This window comes from Heliangelus exortis, chromosome 9 (genome assembly GCF_036169615.1).
Source record: "Heliangelus exortis chromosome 9, bHelExo1.hap1, whole genome shotgun sequence".
NCBI classification, from domain to species: domain Eukaryota; kingdom Metazoa; phylum Chordata; class Aves; order Apodiformes; family Trochilidae; genus Heliangelus; species Heliangelus exortis.
The window spans coordinates 8,749,397-8,773,033 of record NC_092430.1 but is presented as its reverse complement, the minus strand read 5'-3'; the positions used below and the strand labels follow the sequence as shown (position 1 = coordinate 8,773,033).

At 40.6% G+C, this 23,637-nt stretch overlaps 2 protein-coding genes and 1 long non-coding RNA gene across 16 annotated transcripts in view; 2 read left to right on the top strand and 1 right to left on the bottom strand.

Annotated features, from left to right (window-relative positions):
• The window catches only part of GIGYF2 (GRB10 interacting GYF protein 2), a 75,409-nt gene that overhangs the window by 33,419 nt on the left and 18,353 nt on the right, over positions 1-23,637 (bottom strand). For 13 of the 14 annotated variants that reach the window (XM_071751925.1, XM_071751929.1, XM_071751932.1 and 10 more), the window contains 3 exons: positions 20,572-20,680; positions 13,566-13,677; positions 12,985-13,025 (listed from right to left, as the gene is read on the bottom strand). In XM_071751925.1, coding sequence (XP_071608026.1) covers positions 12,985-13,025; positions 13,566-13,677; positions 20,572-20,680 — 262 coding nt within the window. The remainder of the gene's footprint in view (positions 1-12,984; positions 13,026-13,565; positions 13,678-20,571; positions 20,681-23,637) is intronic. The other variant, XM_071751934.1, reaches the window with a different exon arrangement.
• LOC139799717 (uncharacterized) overlaps positions 1-23,637 on the top strand; it is a 328,047-nt gene that overhangs the window by 301,217 nt on the left and 3,193 nt on the right. The gene's annotated exons all lie outside the window — the stretch shown is intronic.
• On the top strand, positions 521-9,716 carry KCNJ13 (potassium inwardly rectifying channel subfamily J member 13). Its single transcript, XM_071751976.1, has 3 exons — positions 521-646; positions 6,533-7,013; positions 8,101-9,716. The coding sequence occupies exons 2-3, from the start codon at positions 6,536-6,538 to the stop codon at positions 8,721-8,723; spliced, it is 1,101 nt and encodes a 366-aa protein (XP_071608077.1). The 5' UTR covers positions 521-646; positions 6,533-6,535; the 3' UTR covers positions 8,724-9,716.

Genomic DNA, 23,637 nt, shown 5'->3' with positions numbered 1-23,637 from the left:
AGAGCTGTATCCTCTGAGCAGCACTCCAGAGACCATAGGCAGAGGGGGTATGAGGCCAGCAGCAGGGAGACACAGCAGCTTCTCTTGTCACCAAGCTGTAGTGACATTGGTTAGGGACAGAGTATGGAGACCAGTGTGTGTTTTTCAGCACCAATATGGAAACTTTTTCCATTCAGCTTTTCCAGGGGAATTTTGGCCTTTTCAACTTTCACATAAAACTTTAAGATTATACAAACCTAAAAAATTATCTTGATTAAGGAGGTGAAGGAAAAGGCACCCCTTCTCCAAGTAAGTGTTGGAGGATTTCTCCTTGGCTCCTAAGGGTTTGTGTTGGGTAAAGAAATGCTCCTAACAAACCAGCATTCTTTTCCACATGATCAGAGCTAACCAGCCCCCCTGCAGGCAAAATGACCAATCAAATCAGCTTCAGATGAAAACCAACCCCCCCTCCCCAGCACTATAAACACAGGAATGAGACATACAAACCCATTTTTACATATTTAAAAAAAAAAAAAAAAAATAAATCTCTACCAACCACTTGTGGGAAATTTCTTGCCAGTGCTGGGACCAATACACAAGACCAGCCCAGTCCCTCTCCTGGACCAAGTATTCCCCCTTCTCCTGCACACAAGCCCTCCAAAGACTGGTGAGTACACAAAACAATCTTCATTTTTTCTCTTATTCTATGATTAGAAATTGTTCTGTCATTCTGTAATCAAATCCAAAGTTCTTCTCAGGGCACAGGGTTTTATTTCTAAAGCTTGCTAAATTAAGTATAACTAAACAAAATGGTTTCGGATTTTCCCTCCCTTCAAAATCAAAATGCTTTCTCAGATAACCATAGTCCTAACATCATACAGAGCAAGACCAAGGTCATCATGCAGTAATTTTCCAAAAAGTTTTCAGGAGAAATAGTGCCGGAAAAGCTCTGCAAACAGGGAGCACTTGCAAGCTTATAGCTAAGGCAGCGAGGCTGCTGTTCAGCCAAACATTACAAAGAAGTCATCCTCACCTTCCTGCTACGTTCATCCTAACTCAGCATTTACATACCACCACAATTTAAAGAAATCAGCTTCACCTCATCAAGTCTGTTTTTACCACTTCTAATCCTACCTCGTGCCTTGAATTATTTTCAACCAATGCATTCTGACCCAGCTAGCCCTGCTGCTCAGAACCCATGCACAGGTACCAGGTACCAACTGTGACACCCTAGAAAGCTTTGTCATTCCAGACAAACCATCAGAAACTCTGAGTCACACAGGGCAGGACTGCTCATCCCAAAAACTTAAAAAAAAAAAGAAAGGCAGCAGACTACAATTACTAAAGCCTTACATCAAATATTCTACCTCTTAATTTGAAATGTACTCCACTAGCAACACTTAGTTTTGCATTGCAATTTCTTTGTAAGGATTTAATATATGCTAGCATGTTTCAAAACTTCAAACAACACTTAAGCAAAGTCGTGATAAAACTTCTCTGCTTCTCTAAAGGTGACCAGGCTAGTTGGTCTAATCAGATGGTACTTCATAATCAATATGTAGGGTTCATATGGACTCTCACAATATTTTCAGACTGCTTTGCTATACTATATACAAAATGAAGCACTACAGATGTCCCCAGAAAATCAAGTATATCAGCAGCCTTGACTTCTGTGCTATGAAAAAACATACTTTCCCATTTTATCAAAATTTTTAGTTTGGCTTGTTTTTTTTAAGTGCATCCTGGAGTAAACTGTCACAAAAACACAAGCTTCCACATCCTATATATATATATATCAACAAATTGAAGCTCCCAGGTTTGCAAGACTGACATAGGTAGCAAGCTCTGAAAACTGTTACTTTAATGCTATAGACTGCTTGGAAAAAAACAGTTTTGCAACAAACTACTCCCATTCTTCTCAATGAAGCAATAGCTACAAAACCTACAGGAAAAACATGTTTGACATTTTAACTACTCTACTAACAGCTGTAGCATCAGCTTTCAACCAGAACAATTTTTCTAACTGAATTACTTCCAGCATTTCTAAGTTTGTCTCCTAATGAAAGTTATATGATCCACTTATATCATCAATACTGAACAACCCCTTCACTTCCTAACATTAATGCAAGACCAAGGATTGCCACTCAATCTAAAAATAATAATACTGCAGCAAACATTCAGGAAAGTGGCTTTTAAAAACAATTATAAACTTGGTTTGTTCTTGCTGCAAAGTGTAGAGGCAGCAATGTATCTGAACAATGCCAGCTTAGAAAACAGAGGTGATGTTTAAATTTGAAATTAGTCCAGGATTCTGTGAACTGGGGACAAGTAAGGAGGGGACGTACACACCCCCAGGGGGCACGCCAGCACCCCTGAGGCTCTCATATATCTTCAAACCACGTTACAGCTGTACAAACAGTTCTTGCAGCTACTCCCAGCAAACAGCAGGTCCCCTGGACTCCGCTGTCACCATGAGGCAGTGCACTTTAAACCATCACAAATCCCTTCCGAGGCCAATTAGAACAGACTGTGTGCAGAGCAGCAGCTGGGCAGGTGGGGCAGCACTGCAGACATCCCCCCCACCCATGAGCACAGCCCCACTCCAGGGCATCCAGGCCCCTCCTGGTCCCAGGCTGGGAAGGGGGACATCAAATGCCTTCAGTGAAGGCAAACAAATAGAAAACACAGACACTGCTGCAAATGAGTCCCCTGCCATCCTACCAGAGTCTTAACAGCTCAGCATCTGCTGTTAAGGGAAAGGCTAAGCAAGAGGGAAGAACTGGAAAGCAGCATGGTGGCACAGAGCAGCAATGTAACAAAGAGCTGTTGCAATACCAGGAAGAAGATGCCAATCAAGAAAGCAAAGCCTGGGAGATCAGTATGCTGGATCAGGAATTTCAGAAACGCAAGTGATATCCTAGAGCTGTAGGGCAAAGTTTTATGGCACATAAATCATTAGCAAGCCAGGTCAGTTCAGAATCTGTCCATCTGCTATGGAAAGGGAAACTGATTTTAAAAGGTACTCACCCTACTTTGATTTGTTCTATAGGAGTGCATAGGACAGAGCAGACAGATAGAGGGACAATGACAGCAAAGAGATATTTAAAAAAAGGAACTGATGTGCACCCTGGCCTTGGTGATAACCATTTCACTTTCAGCAGACTGCAAACAACAAGGATTAGACACACTGTAAGAATGATAAAAGACTGGTCAACATTCCAAAAGAGGTTTAGTGAAGTAATTTCTGACCGTTCCTGTCCTTCCAGTCAAAGGCTATCAGTTGAGAGACAGGGGGGAAGGAACACCCAAAGCTACAAGATTTTCAACAAGTCAGGAACCAGGAACAGTAAAACCAGACAAGCAGCATAACACAAAAAGTTAAGAGCTGACCCTAGACAAATCTGGATTAGAAATACAATACGTATTTAGCAGTGGAGACAAGTATTCTCTAAACGATGCACATTTTCTCTTTTCATGTCAAGGTTGAGTGCCTTTCCTAAAACACCTGACTGTTTGAAACCAGGATTAATGTAAGGACATTACAGACAATGCTGGACAGGGGATCAGATCAGATGGTCCCAACTGTACTTTGCACCTGCTTTAATTTATCACTAACAAGAAGATACTTATGTATTCTATGACAATGGGCAAGGAGTAGACAAAGACAAAAATTATTTTAAAATTCAAAGTCACATCTACTCAAGTTGATTCTGCTTTGAAAACACAGAGGACTAATCCTCCAGGCCAAGTAATCAATTTCTCAAAGCTGTTTTTTCACCTCTTACTCTAAATCAGCTGCACTGCTCTCAGAGCCCATTGGCAATTTTTACCCATTATTCCCACCCCAACAAGTTGAGACGTGTGGCTCTTAAAGCCACCAAGTGCTTCTGCAAAAGAACAGTTTTGGAACTCGAGCTTACACACAACCATCCCTGCCATCAAATTATGATACCTAATATTTTAAAGAGTCCTAGACAAGAAAAATCATAGGCCTGCATCAAGTGATACCAGAGCAGTAACATGGCAAACCTCAGCAAGCAAACTGCCCTGCTGGGTGTCCCAGAATCCGAGACACAGGACTGCTGCAACATCTGCTGCTGGGGGCTAATGGAGGTTCTCTTCGTCAGGTACCTTTGAGATCTCTCAGTAATGGATGCTCTCCCACAGAAAAGATCCAAAACCACCTGCTGGTGAACACTAACCAATTTTTTTCAGAGCTTTAAGTCAACGTTAAGTGATTAATCACCACCCTAGAAAGCTCCTTAATCAACAAAACCGAGACCCTGCAATGCTGTTAGCATTCTGCTCTAAATCTGCACTGCTCCAGCACGCCACGTGGGCCTGAAGTATAGCCTGAAAAATGTGACACATTAAGGCAAAAAGAAAAACGTAGTTTATATGACACTGTAGGAAAGGCTTCTGTCACCAGTCACACCATATCAGCTTCATTCTCACAGTGTATGTTTGTTTTGCAAACCCAAGCTACTTTGAGGCTATGAGGCAGATGCTGCTGCTCTCAAAGCACCATGGAATTCACACAAGCACACTAGGTTGTTGTTTTTTCAGGAACACACGAGGTTTACACCCAGAGGCATTCTGCTCTGGAAGTGTTCTCCTCTCTTCAAACAAGGGAGTGCTTCTTGCCAGTACTGCTTATTTTAAGATGGTAAAACCAAGGTGTTGTCCAGTTTATTAAGAACACTGACCCCATCATCCTTCCCATTGAGAGATGTCCATCTTCCAGGCCCTCCCAGGCATCCAGAAGCATTGTTCTAAACCTCAGCACTAGGTCTCTGCTCTACAGACAAGGCACTGATCATCTGGTTCCTAAAGCATTTAAAATTGCACTCAGGTTATTGTAAATTACACAAGTGTGCAGCAAGACTGAAAACTGCCATTTAGAAAGTTCCATAGGAGACCAAAGATCAAGCTCAGAGGAAAGTCATGGACAAATCAAAGGGACTATGACCAGAATTCCTCAAGAAAAGCAGCCTGGTACTACTGACCAGAAGAATCTCAGAAGGCCCACTGTATTCTTTGGCACAGGAAGTGTTTTTGAAATATTTTAGGAGATGTGAATTGGAAAATAAAAGAGGGGAAAACACCAAATTCTACTCAGGCCTATATCTACTTGACATCCTCCGTGGAACACAGCAGGGATGTAAGAACTAGTTGGATGGTTCTGAGAAGCTAGAGAAGTAAAGGAAAATCAAAATCTAGCTAAATATTCACTGTGATGTCAGTTCTCATACTTCTGTATGCACTGAAAGCACAAGTAGAAGAGACTTTTGTAATTACTAAAACCTGGCATCAGTACCAAGTAACTAGTCAAGAAAACCACTGGCTTACAGGATCTAAGATCACAGGAAAAATTTTTACCCTTCAAATTCATTCTCAAGTTCAGGTTCCTTAGCTCTGATGTGTTCCGACTTAAAACTAAGGCAGTATTTTTGGGGGGTAAAAAAATCTGATTCCTCTAGCCTGTTTTCACAATTGTATAATTATAGACTTGCAGAATCTATGTGTATCTTCACAATACTCATTGCTCCATGAACAAGGTTCCTCACAACCTTCTTCATGTAGGTTGCACACAATAAAAAGTCTGTATTTTGCATGAACACCTACTTATTAAATCTGCCTCAGGTGACCTTAAGCATTCAGTATCTATATTGAGTGGCCAGTATATTTCCAAAGACACTCACAATCTGTGCCAAGTTTGGCACATTTCAAGGTTTAGAAGAGAGAAGCCCAACACCTAAATACCTACAAGTATCCATTTTGCCTCCTGCACCTGCAATTCCACCTTCATCCCCTAGTTCCCACGTACCTGCTGTCCTATTTTCTCATTTGATCACAAATAAATACACTGCTTTGGCAGACTAAACTTCCAACTGCAGAACAGTGGATTTTCAGCACTGGTCTGTTTTTCCCTGATCCTTACACAAACAGCCTCAGACTCCCACAAAAGCTCTGCCCTGAACAGAGAGGGTACAGACAGCAGTCAGTTCCTGACCAAGGAACACCTGAGAGGGCTATCAGGGAAACTTCAGCAGTCCCCTAGAATGCATAAAAATGTTGGGAAAAGTAATGTAAAAACCAGTATCTCCATGGTACTATTGTTACTAGTATTCATCATAGCATCAGGAAATTGTTGTCTGATAAAATGAAGTTACAAAACCCAAAATAATTGGACAAAATTCAATTACTTTTCAGATACAGTAAGCATAACCTCATCCCACTCACTCCTAAAGAATCACAGCACCTAACTCAAATGTAAACTTAGAAAGGTGAAGTATGAAAGTTATATTTAAACAACTAAGCAGGGAAACTTGGAGAAGTAGTCAGATTTTTAAACCTAATCTTTTCTCGCAAAGTATTACCACAAACAGTGGTAAATTCCTCTCCTGACTTAATCTTCTCTGGATTGCAATGTATAAGCCCTCCTTTGTTGGCTGCAGTATTTCAACCCCTGCTGATGTGTCAAAAACTGTGAACATTAGGCAAAACACAAATATGCTGCACTCTACTGGATTTTTTCCCTTTTTTCTCCCAGGAGATGCGAACAGATACGACAGAGAGCAATAACACCAAAGCCAGTGCCCCCCTCCTGACCCAAAGATACATGAGGATGGTCACTAAGGATGGACACAGCACATTCCAGCTGGATGGTGCCCAAAGAAAAGGTCTGGCCTACCTCCGAGATGTATGGGGAATACTAATGGACATGCGCTGGAGATGGATGATGCTGGTCTTCTCTGCTTCTTTTGTCATTCACTGGCTGGTCTTTGCAGTGCTTTGGTATTTGCTGGCTGAGATGAATGGGGACCTGGAGTTGGACCATGATGCTCCACCCGACAACCACACTATTTGTGTCAAGTACATCACCAGTTTCACAGCTGCTTTCTCCTTCTCACTGGAGACGCAACTGACCATCGGGTATGGCACCATGTTCCCCAGCGGGGACTGTCCCAGTGCCATCGCCCTGCTCGCGATACAGATGGTTCTGGGACTCATGCTGGAAGCCTTCATCACAGGTAACCCTTCATGTTTCATCTTTAGATAGAATAGATGGAACAATCAGATTTAAGAAATGGAGCTAGAAATAAAGAGCGATCACATCAATACCTGAAAGAACAACTAAATTGGTCACTAAAAGGTTTACGAGATTCCAGCAATGTAGCAGCCAAGTTGGACATCTTTCATTAACTAAAGATAGAGACCTTTATGGCAAAAGACAAATCAGGCAATAACAAGATCTAGACTTGAGGGTTCCACTATTCATTGGTTGATACTTGTGGCAGCTCACCACTTACCACTCTCACTTATTTCATTATCTCTCTAAGTTTTTTCCATGGAATTGCAATATTTAAAGTCAACTTTTTGATTAACAGTTTTAAAGTTTACTTTTTTAGTCTAGCTGAAGTATTTTTGCTTGTCTTTGTGATTAAGTACTCCTCAGTACCAAACACAATGAAAATTTTGACAATGTCACAGCTATTTCAAGGTATTTAAAGTTATTTTGAAAATTTCTCATTTAGAGTATTTCAATAGACTTTAGAGATGCACAGGTAAGTCCACTATGTATTAAGAAAGAGCTTCCCCAACATCAGGTCCAACTAACAGGCTGGACATTAGAAAAAATTCTTTCCCTGTGAGGGTGGTGAGCCCCTGGCCCATGTTGCCCAGGGAATTGTGGCTGCCCCATCCCTGGCAGTGTCTCAGGTCAGGTTGGATGGGGCTTGGAGCAACCTGGGCTGGTGGGAGTTGTCCCTGCCCATGCAGGGGGGTTGGAACTGGATGAGTTTTAAGGTCCCTTCCAACCAAAACTATCCTATGATTGTAATAATTACAGTAAACCAGGGCAAGCTAGCAGCTCTCCTTCCTACAGCTACAGTTGTTCACTCTCCAAATGTCAGCAAGTTAAAATAGTTTAGAAAAGAAGCATTTTAGGGAATGCTATACTTTTTAAACAAAAAATGGGGCAGTGTCATACCAGCCCTGCAGTCTTCAAAGGCTAGAAAGCCCATTCCTCCCCAGCATTTGCTTCTGCTCCTCTGACTGTTCCCCAGAGCTAAGAGGCTCCAGGTTCTGGTGTTCAGCTTGTTCTCTTGCCTGACACAGGTGCTTTTGTGGCAAAGATCGCCCGCCCCAAGAACCGGGCCTTCTCCATCCGCTTCACCCGCTCTGCTGTTGTGACGCACGCCGAGGGAAAGCCCTACCTCACCTTCCAGGTGGCCAACACACGCCCCAGCCCGCTGACCAGTGTCCAGATCTCTGCTATCCTCTACCAAGAGCAAGAGAACGGGCAGCTGCACCAAACTACCGTTGACTTCCACCTAGACAGTGTGACCTCAGACGAGTGTCCTTTCTTCATCTTCCCGCTGACCTACTCGCACTCAATCACTCCATCCAGCCCCCTGGCTGCCCTCCTCCAGCGGGAAGCTGTTCACCATTTTGAGCTGGTTGTCTTTTTATCGGCTGTGCAGGAGGGCACTGGAGAAATGTGTCAAAGGAGAACATCCTACCTCCCCTCAGAGATCATGCTGTACCACCGCTTTGCCTCCGTGCTAGCCCGCAACGCCAAAGGCGAATACCAGATCAAGATGGAGAATTTTGACAAGACTATTCCTGAGTTCCCAGCTGCAGCTGACTCAAAGAGTCCAAAAAGGACTGACAAGGAGATCCGCATCAATGGACAGCACGCCGACAGCTTCCAGCTCTCCGAGACTGGCCCCACAGAATAGAGAGAACAGACTTTGAACTGTGTGCTTTTTTAATTGTTATGACATAAAACTTTCAGGTTCCATTTACAACCTTCCTCCCTTGCCTGCCTTGCCACCTTCTAGTGATCTTTCTCTTGTACTCCCATCCTTTTGATTACAACACGATACGCAGAGGAAAGAGAACCAGTGTGCCCACTGTAAGCTGAGGAGAAACTGGATTAACCACCCAGGACAAAGGCAGGTACAAGAATCACAGCACTAATTCTGGGAAATTAGAAAAGCTGCCTGCTGAATTCACCAGACTATGATTAAAGCTGCACTGACCCTGCATGGAAAGGCCTTCAAAACTCCTAAAGCTGACAAAAATCATAATTAACCAGCTTGCACAACTACAAAAAAGAAAAGTCTCAGTCAAAACCAATATGGAGATGTTCACTAAATGTATTATTTCTGGGATAAGCAACTCTGTTCATCCACAATCCTAGATTTTTCTGTTCTCCTAACTCCTTTGGGATACAGGGGGTTACCAGTTTTCAGATGGCTGAATTCACTTAGAAAGTACTGCCAATCTCTCATGGCAGTGAAAAACACTTTGGCTGTTCTTATTAGGCAAAACTGTAAATACTAACTGTAGCTCTGCCTTCTGCCAAGCAAGAGGAGAACATCTCGGCTCAAGAGAGGTCTACGGAGACACTATCAAAAAATCTTGATGTATGTAAAAAATGCTGCAGTGGAAAATTTTTCATTTTTGGAAACACTGAATAAATTATTTAGTAGTGGAAGAGAGACTATACTAAATGAATTAATGTACTATTTTTACAGGACGATACACTCAACATGTTCTCCTCTTTGCGCTGCTTGTCCCAAGTAGGTCTGACCTAGAAGGGTGCATTATATATACCAGAAGTAGAACTGCATCCATTTATATTTTATGCTTTTTAACATCAATATTTGCCTGTACACACTGCACATAAATATTTACAGAGACACTTGAATCAATTTTAAAATAAAAAATTAAAACAAGCTATACATGAGACTTTTGTATTTACGTGCCTCATAAACTTACTGCAATCCAGACATTGTTCTGAAGCTCCTAAATAATTTAGGAAGCTAAAGGATAAACAGAATTACGGATAATTATTTCCAAGCTCTCTACAAAAGCAGTGTTGATTATGTGTTCATACTTGAATAGTGAGGTACCAAAATAAAGTTCTTTTTCAAAAGTGAAAGGCTTTTCCCAGAAACCCAGAGAACAGATACCAACTTTCCTGGACAACAGCATCGCACACCAAGTGTGCCTCCTAGCTTCAGTGAGGTTGGTAGCAACAGGAAAAAACATCAGAAGCGCTCCAAGATGCTGTTCAACTGATTTCTTCTCAAGCCCCAAAACCCTTCAATTAAGTGTGTCCACATCCCAAAGGAGGTTAAGAAAAAGAAGCTACTTTGCCTTAGAGTCTGGGGAAATGGGAAGTAGCCTCATGGAAGCACTTCCCACAGGGACGGGGAATGAGGCAGAAGGCTCATGTTTTCACTGCAGTTCAGCTCAATTTCCAAAACTATTTAGGTATCCCCTCCCCACAATCCAGACCTCAGACATTTTTGGCTTTATTACAAATACCCTCAAAATCTCTTTTAATTTTTATGTAATGTACAAGCACTCATGAATACTTGGAGTACGTGGAGTTTGCAGAGCCACACACTATGAACGTGGCCTTCAACCCTGCTCCTCAAAGCTGTTGACTCACCTGCAGTCCAGAGATCCTTTATCTATCCTCTTAAGTATTTCCACAAGCATCATTTCCCTGTTCTCTACCAACATACTACCTTGAGAAGAGTCCTACAAGAATCAGTGCAAGAGAAATAGAACAGATTCCTGTGTCAAGTCTGAAATAACCACCAAGAAAAAGAGATCCATATTCTGTGCAAGGTATCATTTTTCCCATATTTCACATACTCCAGTCTCAGACAAACCAATTGTTCTAAAATTCAGATGTATAATCCCAATGGGATGCTACTCTAATCTCACCATTTAGAGCCAAAGCTATAAAAAGCTATTTTTAATATTATCAAAGTGTGGGCTGCTTCATTTGGCTTCCAAATGACTTGAAACTTAAAGGTTGTCCTATTTTAAAAATAATTTTCCATTTACAGACTTAGTTTAAAAGGGGGTACAGCAGCAAGTATAGAGGAAAAATGTTTCGTATACACTAAATACAATCTTCAAATATATTTTGGAATGCAAAGCTGAAGACTACTACAGAAGCAAATTAGACAGACAGGCACAACTGTGCAGTTATTTCAAAACAGCTGCAGAATTAAGGTTAGACAAAACATCCCTATTGCTTTTACAGCTCCGGAGGATTGGTGAACCAGACACGTTTCACCAAGTACTGGAAATATGCCATGCCCAAATCAGACAACAAGCCTAGAAAGGTTTCTTAGAGGCTCTGATGATACAAAATTGCACTCTACACTTTCAACCAACAGGAGGAGAGCAGGATAGTGATGAACCTTCTTCGCATGTGACTGTTGCTACTGAGGCAGGGAAGAAAGCTCAAATCAACGGAAGTCAATATCCTTTTTACAGTCACACCTTTTTTATATTCAACTGATAAAAAAAATACACATTCAACAGAACCCAAGCAGGTTCCACAAATGACTTACTAAACATCTTGTATTAACATTACAATTACTTGCTACCAGTGTGTAATTGCTGGTAACTAATAAAATCCCCTCAGCTACTACGCTTTTACTGATCAAGAGACTGCACAGAAAATTAAACTGCTTTTGTGCAGCTCTAAAAGACAGCCATGATCAAGAAAGCAACCTGCTCACTTTCTTTGCTAACAGCCTCAGCCTTCCAGAAGCTATCTGGGCTCTCAGTTAAGTGTCAGGACTGTGACAACTTGCTAGAGAAACTCCCGAGGACTTGGTGCACCTGCCATTTGCATACTGAGAGCAGGAACGGATATTGTTCATTATGAGAACCCGTTGCAAACTGTTGCGAGCTCTGAAAAAGCAGCCAATTTTTAAGAATAGTACATTGATCATATTGGAGAAATAATTCTTCGTTGAGGGCCTTTTTTTCAATCTCATGAGTTTTAACTGAAGGGTTCTTGCACTGTCATCCATTATGAATGCCCAGAAGAGTTTAATATTTGATCTCTTAATTCTGTCATGTGATCACGCAGAACAAAGAATATGAAAAAGCTGGCAACTCAGTAAATTATGTAATTTGAGGCTAATCCAGGGCCCTATGAAAGAGCAACAAAAAACTGAAGCACAATACGGCTAGAGAATGAAATCCAGGGTAACAGAAACCACCATGTCTATCTGCTAACACAAGCTGACCTTGAATCAGAAACTGAAGATTGATTCCCTCCTCAGTCTTTCTGCTTCCACTGTTTTCTGTGGCACCCTAGTGCTTGCTGTTCCTTCTTTTGGCACACCTGTATCCCCATCTCACACTCAAAATACTGTGTCACTGCAAAGTCTTTACTCAACAGTAACCCTTAATCAGGGCTCAAGTCAGATTAACACTGTCTCTTAATACTTTTGTACTCCCCACTTTCTTTCTTTCTGAAGGTAAAAAGGAGAGCAGTGGTCCTCCCACCTGTAGGGACATTCATCTCTAACACAGAGATATCCAAATATAAATTGCTGTTATTAAAACAATTTTTTATATTTAAACTTGAGAAATATTGCAGGTCTCTTACTTCTATCATACTGTGCTACAGAGCTCTTAGCCAAGTAAGATCACACTAGAAGAGAAATAGGACAAGAGACTTCAGAGGAGCAATCAGCTGCTGCACAAAACTTCATGATTTGAAAATGAGCACAGCATCCTTTACTATGAAGCAGGACACCATGAGAGGGTCCTCTCTGTGAAATGCTCCACAGAATATGAATTCGTAAGTCCTCCTCACTAGGAGGAGTTGATACAAATAAGAGACACTTTATACCAGCTGAAAGCTCAGGCAGAATCCAGTTCCAGAATCCAGTTCCAGCTCTACACAATCACATCTCAACTGAACAAACACAACCTGTTTACTGCAGGTTTTTCTTATCTAAAACATTTAAAATGTCTAATAGGAAATACAACATAAAAGAATAAAATCAACACTTTGGGAACACATTTAGGTAACGTGGCACAGTACCACGAATCTTGTATCAATGATATTCTCGGAGTAATAAGAAAGCTTTATGTAAACAGAGGTCCCTTCCCCAAAACACACCCTGCTCCTCCCTCCCATTTTCTGCCCGTGTGGTAACAAAACCATACCTGGATCTTTTCGCCCTGGTTTTTCAAAGCGTCTGTCTCCCCTAGAAAGGCAGAACAGAAGTTTCAAATAAGGTTTTGGAACTACTCCACTCTTTTTAGGTATGGTGTTGTTTTGATTGTTTTACTTGGGAGGGGGCTTTTTTAAAATCAGAGCTTGATGGACAGTATCCACATGACAACCAAAGTTTTCAGGAACACTGATACACAGGCAGCCTTTGGCAGCTTGGTATGTTTTGAAACGTGACCTTAAGTACTGTCAATAATACAGAGACCAAAACTGAAGTGAAACTTGTAGCAATCTATATTTTTCACCCATCGTTTCCACTGCAACTGTGCCTGTTACATTCTCTTAAAGAAGTTCCTTCTCCCAAGGAACTCAGATGAAAAATTCTTTGTGAAAATACCCTCACTTGCTCCAGAGCTTCTAGAAACATTACTGTTCGCTCCATCCTAGAAATTCAAACACTCCACTGGCAGATACACCTCAACACCTTTCCGAGTGTTTTTATGAAGTCAAAAGATACAAACAGAAGCTAGGCAGATGTATGCAAAAAAAGCTTGAAGGGCTAGAGTTCTGTTACCTTTCCTCCCAACTCTGAGATCTGTGCATTTCCCTGCCCCCTCCTCGCCCAAATCCACCCTCCACTTCATCAAAACTTCTTTGGTAGAAACCGCTTTCTCCTCGGCCTCTGCCTGGAAAGACAAAAAACACAAAGTGTTTGAATAAATAATAGAAATTGAAAGAACCAGGTAGGTTTCCCTCTCCTGGTGTCCCTGTGAACTAATCTTGCCATCTTAAGCCCCAGTGAAATTAACTCGGACAAAAGGAAAAAGGAACAAAGACTGAAGAAAGAGTCTTAAGTAAAAACTCTTATCAAGAAGCACAAGACCAGACAGAACAAGCAAACAATTCTGAAACAAACACTACACAGAAAAAACACACAAAACCCAGATACTTACCCAACAGCAATTGCCAAACAAGGATGCATTGTTCACAGAACATCCCCACAGTACATGTATACTTCACACTTACAAATATCAGATTGCTTTCAACAGTGGAATCCAGTGTAACAGTGCTGCACTGCAGATACACTCGTAATTACTGCTGACAAGATTAATAAGGGAGAAGAAAGATTCACTACTGTTCAGTTCTGGTGATCCCCAGCAGAAAACTCCCACAGGAGTAGCAGTGAGAAAAGAAGGCTCCCAGGATGTATATAGATAGAACAGCATGAAGAACCTCCAAAGCTACAGAATAAAAACTATCCTCAGTTTTTCAAGAAATGATTCTCTACAGGTGGCAACCAAGCATCAAGACAGAAGACAAAAAGTTACAGCTGTATCCTCAAGCAGAGCATCTTGAAGCACATCTTGAGGGTTTGGATAGATGCAGGGTGTTTGGTTAAAGATAAAATAAAAGCACAACAGAAAAACAACGCCCACACACACTTCCCCAGACCTTCAAGATAGCTTATAGCACCTTACAGTTAAATTAAGGGCTGGGGTGGGGTTTCCAAATCTACAGGAGATAAATACTGCTTCACCAAGTGTTACTGCAGAAAACATAGGAGGACTTTTATCAGCTAATTTCCCCATTCAAGGATCTCATGGCAGTAGAAAACCACAATTTGTCAGGAGAGTTCCTTGCCTACATACACCCAGTCTCTACAGTCAAGTTCAAGAACCTAAAAAGCACCTGACAAATGGAATCCTTGGCTGTGAAACTTATCACAAGCATCAGTCCTTTAGTATCCCTCTCTGCCTGGCTTCAAGAAAACAACCACCTCAAAGGATAAGGTGGGGACCTAGAGGAGTAAGACAGAATGAACAAATGAAATGGGAAAAACACACCTTGAAAATGAGCTCCAGTCTCTGCAACTTGCTGGAGGAAGTAATGGTAACAAGCCTTGACATCTAAACTATAAAGACCCCTGGATGCCTCAAGAACTGTGCCTTATGGTGCCATATTGTGTCTTATGAAAAGAGGCTCTGAATAAATGGAAATAAAGCACAGCTGCAACAGTTTCTCTAATACCAGATATCTTGAGAAAAAAAAAAGTGTTGTCCACATAATCTAGTTAGGCTCCTCAGATAGATACTGATTTCATACCAGGCAGCACAAGCTGCAGGGTGTATAAGAAAGCCATGAAGTTTGCCTGTACAATTTCTCCCTCTGCTCCTGAAACAGGATTTAAACAGAACTCCACTGGTTCCTAGCACCAGCCAAGAAGTTCAGTGGCTGACATCTTTGTCACAGAGATGCAGATTTCCTTACCACTGGTGTTTTAAGGATGCTTAACTTCAGATGGAGACTGGACAAACTAAAGCAAGATAAAATACATTGAGATTTAATAAATGCAAAGGTGACACCCAGTTCAGGAAATGCACTGAGCTGCAAATGTCTGGAGGCTGAATATTTATGTGATGTTTCTTCACCTTTGTATTTTTACACAGTTTTTTATTCTCTAGACAAGGTGTCCTCCTTTGGCTGCTGTTAGAAGCAGGCTATAGAATTACAGCAGCCCTTGCCCCATTCAGCACAGCTGTTCTTACACAAGCTCAGGTGGAAAGAGCGGAGCTGACAGAACCCTCAAGGCAGAAGAAGAAAGACTAGGATCAAACTGATGACTCTACTAAAAACACAAATCCTCTCAACTGCAGGCAATACAATTCTCTAAGGCTGACCACAGTTATGAGTGCAAAAACAAGTTGCATAGGCAAGAAGCAGTAAGGATGTGATACAGCATCAAAGTACCACAGTGTTTACTGAGTTAAGGCATCATGGGTCCCCTAAGACCCTGAAAAAGGACTCCAAGACATTGCACTAAAATAAAGCCCAGGGAAGTTTTAGCACCTCACACAATGGCAATCTTCGTCTGGTTTCTTCACTACAGGAAAGCTCTCTTCCTTCCTCTCACAGGAGATAATAAAGCAAAAGCAGTTCACAAGAGAAAGCCACAGGCAGGCAGAGTCAAAACAGAACAAAGGCACTGACTCATTTCCTGTCTCTGAGGTGGAAAGTTGCAAACACTTTTCCAACAGAAACAAAACTGGTTTCTCCTTTCTGTTTAATACAGTGAGTTACAGCAACATTTGTAGTGCTCCTCTTGCAGTGTGAGCAAGCACCAACGCACACTGATTATTGACAGCAGACACAACTAGAAGAACCAGAAGGCTGGATATATCAAATAAATTGAATGCCCTCTATAAAGGAAAGGACAGAAGCAGTTGTTTTAACTGCTTTACAGTTTTACACTACATTGTTTTAACAGCAGTGTGGCTTATGGCAGCATTAAAAGCATGTGAAACAGCAGCCTGAGAAACCACTCTCCACTTAGCCTCACTGTTCATCAGTATTTCAGTTGTGTTCAGCCACTAGAAGGTTTGATTTAAAAGACAACCTTGCAGAAGATTAAAACCTCAACAATTCAGAGTAAGTCTGCCTGTGGGGCCACATTACTCAACTCCCAGCTATACTGATAGGGCCCAGGACCTAACAAAGCCACTTGTGCCCTGGTTGTGTTGATCCCCTCCTCCACTGCATTCCCCAAGGCACTGTTCCAGGAGCAGTGAGCAGACATGCCCATCCAGCAGCACCCTGTTGAATTCCACCTGCAAGGACAGCAGAAAGCAGGCAGAGCACCGAATGAGAAGAATGCTGCTATAAAACAGATCCTCCCAAGCTGCAGCATGTACATAGCTAATAAAGGAAAACCGTGGTATACCAAGTCAGTTACTCAGCAAGCATCACATTGATGAGTTGGACATGAAATTGCTCCCTAGGAAAGAGCTAACACTTATCACAGAATGCATAAAATATGCTTGCAGAGAGGATAAAATTGACATTAAGCACACTGTTTGCCATTCTGTGTTTGCATTTCTTGGCTTTTTTTATGGCTAATAAATCTGGAACAACATGTTTATTGCCAGTAGAATGTTTCTGAAAAAATGCCTGCCATATGTGGAGCAGACCTCCCAAGTGTAGAAGCTGTAATTGAATGCAATGTCAGTAGATGTCAATACTCTTCCATTTAAGAACTGAATGGAACAGCTGTGTCATTTGTGTTTCAGTAATTCCTGAAAAATCTCAGAATGATAGCCTCAATCCACCAGATACTACAATTAACACAGCCACAAGTCTCTAATCTGAAAAACAGACAAGTCTGAATTTAAGTAAAATAATACAAGACACAAGCAAGAGAGAACGAAGCAGCACAAACTGGCATTGTCATCACCGGAAAAACCCAGTGCAACACAAGAAGCAGTCCTGAAATTACAACATGGCTGACGTTCAGGATCTCTGACAACAGCCATAACGCTGTGTGGGAAGAGCAGGATGGCTGCAGTTCAGCCACTGCTGGTTAGGTGTGGGAGCTTCCCACTTTCACCCCACTGACACACTTGCAAGCAGCAGCAAAGAGGGATTACAAAGGGGAAAAAGGTGGGAGGGAAAAGAGCTCTAAATGGTAATCGAAGTACCCTTCATAAAGCTTTAAACCACAAAGGAGAATAGCTACAAAACAAGGTGTCTGTAAGCTTACAGCCCATTCCAGGGACTATTTAAATCTCTCCTCCTCTGAGGCTCTTGTTCATGAATGTTGACATTCCAGTCCCGACAGCACAAAGCTCAGGGCTTAACTGCACACCACAGGGAGCTCCCAGCAAAACAAGTCAATTAGAAAAAGGGTCACGTGCAAGTGCTTGGTCTCTTTAGAGAATATAACTTCAGAACTAAAAATGCTTTGCATTGAACAGAAGACACGTGCAGTATTATTAGTTATGGCAGCTGCACAATGAAAATGCTTTTTAATGGCAATATCAAGTTGTATTTCAGCACACAGTTAAAAAAATTTTAAAAAATTAAGAAATCAAAGACATCAGCTGAATGTAATTGCTGTCAGCGAGACTTGAGGTGATTATGGAGAGAATATTTACTCAGTGTTACACTCGAGTTTTAAGTATTGATTAGCTAAGTCATATCTAGAGCTCTAACAAACAGTTTCCATAGGTTCCTCCACCAGTCTGCCACTGATCCCCTCTTCCCTTCCTGAACACTGAAACCTTATTCTGTGATTTCTGCCTCAGTGAGGAAACTGGCATAGCAGTAACTTCAGGGAAGAATTTCATGTGTGATCAGATTTGTTAACCCAGTCACTTCAAGACAGTCATCTGGTTTTGGTAAAGCTGAAGCCCCAGTGTGATCATCAGCAGCTTTGTTGCACCCAATGATGCAGAGTCCACCAAAAACACCAGATAACCTTTTGAACCCAGACAATTTTGCAGGGCAATAAAGGAAAATGCTTTTCAACTGTTAAGTGAAGCAGTTCATTTAGTGAACAAACTTTGAAGAAATTCCAAGTCCTTTTCACTGAAAGTTGAAAACAGAACAGCTTTTAAAGCTGGGTACTTGCAAGCAACGTTTTTTAAGTTAGATGTCAACAGTCCTACACTGAGCTTTTCATACGTAACTGTTAGAAACAAAGTCCTTAATTATAACATCACATTTATATTTCTGAAAAGTCTATCATTTTCTCTCGGAAGAAGCCCTAAGCTGTTTGCTGAGAAATAGAAACTTTGGGAAGACTGATTAAAGCCCAAGTCTAATTGCTAACGGAAGGAAAAGGGGAAGAGTGGAAGAAACAAGCAATAACCTGGATCAGTGAAACAGAAACCTCAGTAATTCACAATTTCAAACTCCAGCAAGAAGGAAAAATGAATGGGGTAAGGTGGGCAAAATGTGTTTTCACAGCAGAAAGGCAATCATGGCAGAGTAGCCTAATTAAGTACAGCACTTAACAATTCACACAAATTAAGAGAAAAAGGCCAAATGAGGATGAAAACATAAGATAAATTTTTACAAAGTTCTTGCGCTAGTATTTCTTAATATGAAGTATGAAAGAAACAGGAATATATGCAGTAGAAGCTTTCAAATAGTCTTAATGACACTAAATTTTTAAATCTCTGTCCACTGAAGTGTAATGTATCAAATTCCACTGCCAAACAAATTTTCCATGCATACAAATAGATTCAAGAACTGAATTACTGAATTACGGCAGAAGCTGTATTCTGTCACATTTATCCCTGTAGGCTCACTGAAACTAGCAGGGACAATTAAAAAGCCACCTACTGCTCATGGCATTGGATGACATCTACTGTTAATGGTAGAGCAAAAAAAAAAAAAAAAAAAAAAAACAACAAAAAAGGAAAATTTCACAGAAAAAAAAGGGAGTCTGGCAAATTAGAAAGACTTGATACTGAAACTAGAGAGCACACTAGTGGTCATATGGTCTTAAATCACCCAATTTTAAGCAGCATTCATTTAATTTGCAGAATTAAGCTCTAATGCATCTAAAAAAATAGCAAGTGCATGCATTAACATAACACAGACGTTAGCAATGCACATGACAAGCATACAGCAAAAAGCAACAGCTTGCAATGTACAGAGATGTAACAAGGTACACTAAGTGTGCACACACTTTTATTTAAGCCCTGAACTTACAGGCAAAGGCAATCATAACTAAAGGGCAGTGCCCAAGAAATCAAGAGACAGCCTTGTATGAGTTTAAATAGGATGTGCATTAGCTGGGAAGCAACCACAAGAGGACAGATGACAACCTGCAAATATCTGAAATATGTAAGCTAAGAATGGAGAAGGATTAAGAGGGAAGAACAGAAATGAGAGAACAAATTAAGTCAGAGCAAAATTCTGGTCAAGTATTGAATTATGTTTGAAGTGATTTCTGAGGATGTTATTTAACATATCACCAGTTCAAGACATTTAGAATTAAATTTAAAAAGGGCCTTAAGAGAAACCTCACCCAAGTACCTGCAAAGGCAGAGGTTATACACTTAATTACTCCTATGACATTTCCAACCTAATAGCTTCTAGTATTCTTAACGTAACCCATAATATTTGTATGCTAAACCCCCCAAAATACTGCTCACAGCAGTATGCACATTGAAAGGGAACTTTGGAGATAAATTCCGGATTTAGCAATTTGTTTTGAATCTAGAGATACTGCTTAAGGACATTTTCTCAATTAATTTTCAAGTGATACAGAACGAGACACCAGCTATAGCAATGCACAGAAACCGGCAAGTCTCAAATTTCTCCCTAATTCAATTGTACCTTTCCATTAACATCCACCTATTTATTCTCAGGCTGTTTATATATAAGAATGGCTTTTCAGAACAGTGAAGACCACCTACTACAATCCTAATGTTTTAAATGCATTTGTAGATTGTTCTCCCCTTCCCTTATAAATTGGTTTGATATCTTTATTACAGTTATCTCTGACAATTCTGAACAAAACAATTTCCTATCTCACCTCAAAACTACTTTTCCTTTTTCCTTCCACATCCCCAGTCTGACAAAGGCAGGTAAATACAGGTACCAGATGTGCACCATGGCAGGCGGAACAATTGCTATACACAACATTCGTTCTCTTAACAGTATCTTACTGGAAAGCTTTCAAAGTCTTCAGGGAAAAGAAACTTGGCACGAGAAAGCCTTTAGATAACCAAGCTCTGACATCCTTCAGACTCTTTAACCTGTCCACATGGCAGCACACCCCACTAGCAGCTCACCTCGACCTCTAGAGGAACTTCGACCTCGCGGAGCCCCCACCACCGTTCCTCCTCCACGTCCCGTCAACCGCAGGACAGCAGCACTGTTTACAGACATGGAGAAATTTCTCTGCCAAGAAGAAGAAAAAGCCAGGGTGAGATTCTATTAAAAAAAAAAAAAAAGGGAAAAAAAAACCCAAAACGAACCCAGAAACACTACTGTCCTAATTTTAGCTTAATATCAGCTTTGTTTTCCTTACATTCATCACAAATTCTCTACAAGTGACTAACATGGAAAAGGAGACATCAGTAGCTGGAGCTCCTCTAAGGATCTTGGCCAATACTCATGCTTCCAAGTTACTTACCTGCCATTTCCACACTCTAAAGGTATTAAGTGAGCACCTGCTCCTTTAATAGATGATTCCAGCACATAAGTGATTACACCAGCAGCTTTAAACACATTCAGTTGCAAAAAAGAGATCAGCATCTACCTATACCTGACACCATTAATACCAACTCTCGACTTAGTTAAACAAAGCAGGAACATGCAAAGAGCAATAGAATTTGAATACAATTTTATTCACTAATCTGCTTTGCAGAAATGTCTGTTTTTTTCTCTAAATGTATCATAGGAGTAACATTCTTCAGGAAAAACTAAGTTTATTTAAGCAGTTACTTAAAGCTTCTGAAATTTAAGTGGATAGTCATTTTAATAAATATAAAATTCAACTTTAATACGAGATAATTGCTAAAAAAAGTTTTCAATACTGAATGCATAATTCACAACTCTGGCCCCATTCTCTGTCCCCAAAGAATTCAAAACTGGGCCAAAGAATTCAGGACCATGTTCAGAAATGATAATGAAGCAAACCTGAAGTCACACACTTTCTGAATGCAAGTTTTAAATCACCAGAATGCAGTGGATTCCAGACAGCTCTCCCATCAGCCTTCTTGACAGGAACTTAAAGAAGTCAAACTGCTCAGGTGAACCCATCTGTATTACTAAGGCTTTGAAGGCCTTCAGAGAACAATGAGACAAGCAAATATATGCTACTTAAAATCTAAATGGCTAAGATCAAAGCAAACAGACAGCTGAAGGACTTTTAACTCATTTCAGAAAAAAGCTTAACTTTTTGATTTGGTTTTACAAAGCAGACCCTCCTTCCAGAGAAAACTGGTAGCTAAGTAGACTCCAGGAAAGGGAGAAAAAAAACAAAAAATCAACTCACATGTAGCAAAACAGCAAGGTCAGCCTCCAGTAAATCTGATTTTATTCTCCTAGTGAAATTTAAAGCACCTACTTCAAGTGAAAATGAAGCACCAGCCTAACTGCTGTTGATACTTCTGCTTTTTTGTGAAGTGATGAAATATTCTATTACAGAAACAACTTTAAACTACTCATCAGCCCCACTATCTTGCCTAGGTGATTCCTTAACTTTCAGTGCCTTTTTTCCCAGTAAAAAAAAAAAACAAACCAACAGTAATCTCCTGTCTTTTTCCAGCTTTATTTGACTTGTTTGCCAAAACTCTAAACAAGTTCTGCCTCCCCTCTGCAGACCCTGTTGTGATGAGGATGCAATCCTTGTAATGTGCATACTGATAATAATCTCATATTAAAGTTGAATTTTATGTTTATTAAAATGAGTATCCAAAAAAAAAAAAAAAAAGGCAAGTCAAAAAAGCACCAGACTATTGCTTCAGTGTCCATCCTTGACAATGCACACCAGAAAGCAAAGGTGACCCAAAACAGGGGCTCAACTACTTGTTTAGCAGCTATGGAAGATGTCTCAAGAAAAAGGCATCAGAAACATAACCAATGGGAGCATAAAATACTCAACATTCAGCAAAAGCTTGAGGCTCCATCCCATCTGCTTGTGGAGCAAGGAAGACAAATGAATTTTTTCCTAAGACAAATAGGAATAAGGGGTGAATGGCTACTGCATGTCTGGTTGACCATTTCCTGGGCTGTCTGCCTGAATAATCCTTTTGTTTCCACTGGAGAAGGGAAGCTGAGCTAAGATTTCCCATAAAAGCATATTTTCAATCTCAGGTGTTTTTGAAGACTACGAGATAAAGTGCTCCAGCATATACACCTGAACCTAAATATAACTGCTGATGAAAAGCCATTAGCATCTTATGTCAAAGGACAGCATCCTAAAAAGACCCCCAAAATATTCATTAACTCTGAAGATGAATAAATTCTGGAAGAGGTGAACAGGATGTGCCAGAATACTCAGGCACAAAAAGATGATGAAAATTTCAAGAATACAATAGCACTGGGCAAAGGTAGAGGATGCTCTGAAATCATAAGAAATTAACACTCCCCTCCTCTGCAGAAATCAAATTACACTCAAGTCTGTAAAAATACTCATCTTTTCTAGTAGAAAATTAAAAAAACAACACCAAACCACAGCATTCAGACATAAGTGCTAAAGTACCAGAGAGCAACTTCAAAATCTGGAGACAGCATAAAGAAGGAATCAATTCAGAGACAGAAATCTAGAGGAACTTAACCAGAGGGGGACAGGCAGTTTTCTATGCTAGGAACCAAACCTAAAGCAAGGGCTTTCAAACTAGTCAAGTCAAACTTGAGATGGAAACTTTGTGGACTGCCTATTCTCACTCTTACCTTGGTCACCAATTAATTATATACCAAAGAAGGAAATCATCATGAAACTGCTTACATACAAACTGGTTGAGAGTACTACACCTTCCGAAGAAACATGGCCAGCCAAAACACTTCCCACACTTTTCCAACAACCACAAATCTGAAGTTACAGAACTCAGACATTTCCATTACAACAGAAAAACTGTTGGAAAGCTTTCACTGCTTTTGAAGTGCTATGTAGTAAAAAACAAAAACAAACAAACAAAAAAACCCCAAAAAAGGTAATAATTCTCAGAAGATGATCCTGGATTTAGCAAGTTGACTGTCTGCCATCAACAGAACATCATACTGAGCACGAATGGAATTTAAACTACATGCTAACACAGCATGCTTTCATAATTTCTTTCCCTGAAACCTACTAATCTCCAGTTTTATGTTCTTAATGGAACAGTCTTTATTTTGCCTTTAACCTAATGCCA

Bases quoted from the DNA above. Each gene is read 5' to 3' on its own strand.
- KCNJ13 (XM_071751976.1), top strand. From the start codon at position 6,536: ATGCGAACAGATACGACAGAGAGCAATAACACCAAAGCCAGTGCCCCC. The intron at 7,014-8,100 runs GTAACCCTTCAT...TGCCTGACACAG, and splicing joins GCTGGAAGCCTTCATCACAG to GTGCTTTTGTGGCAAAGATC.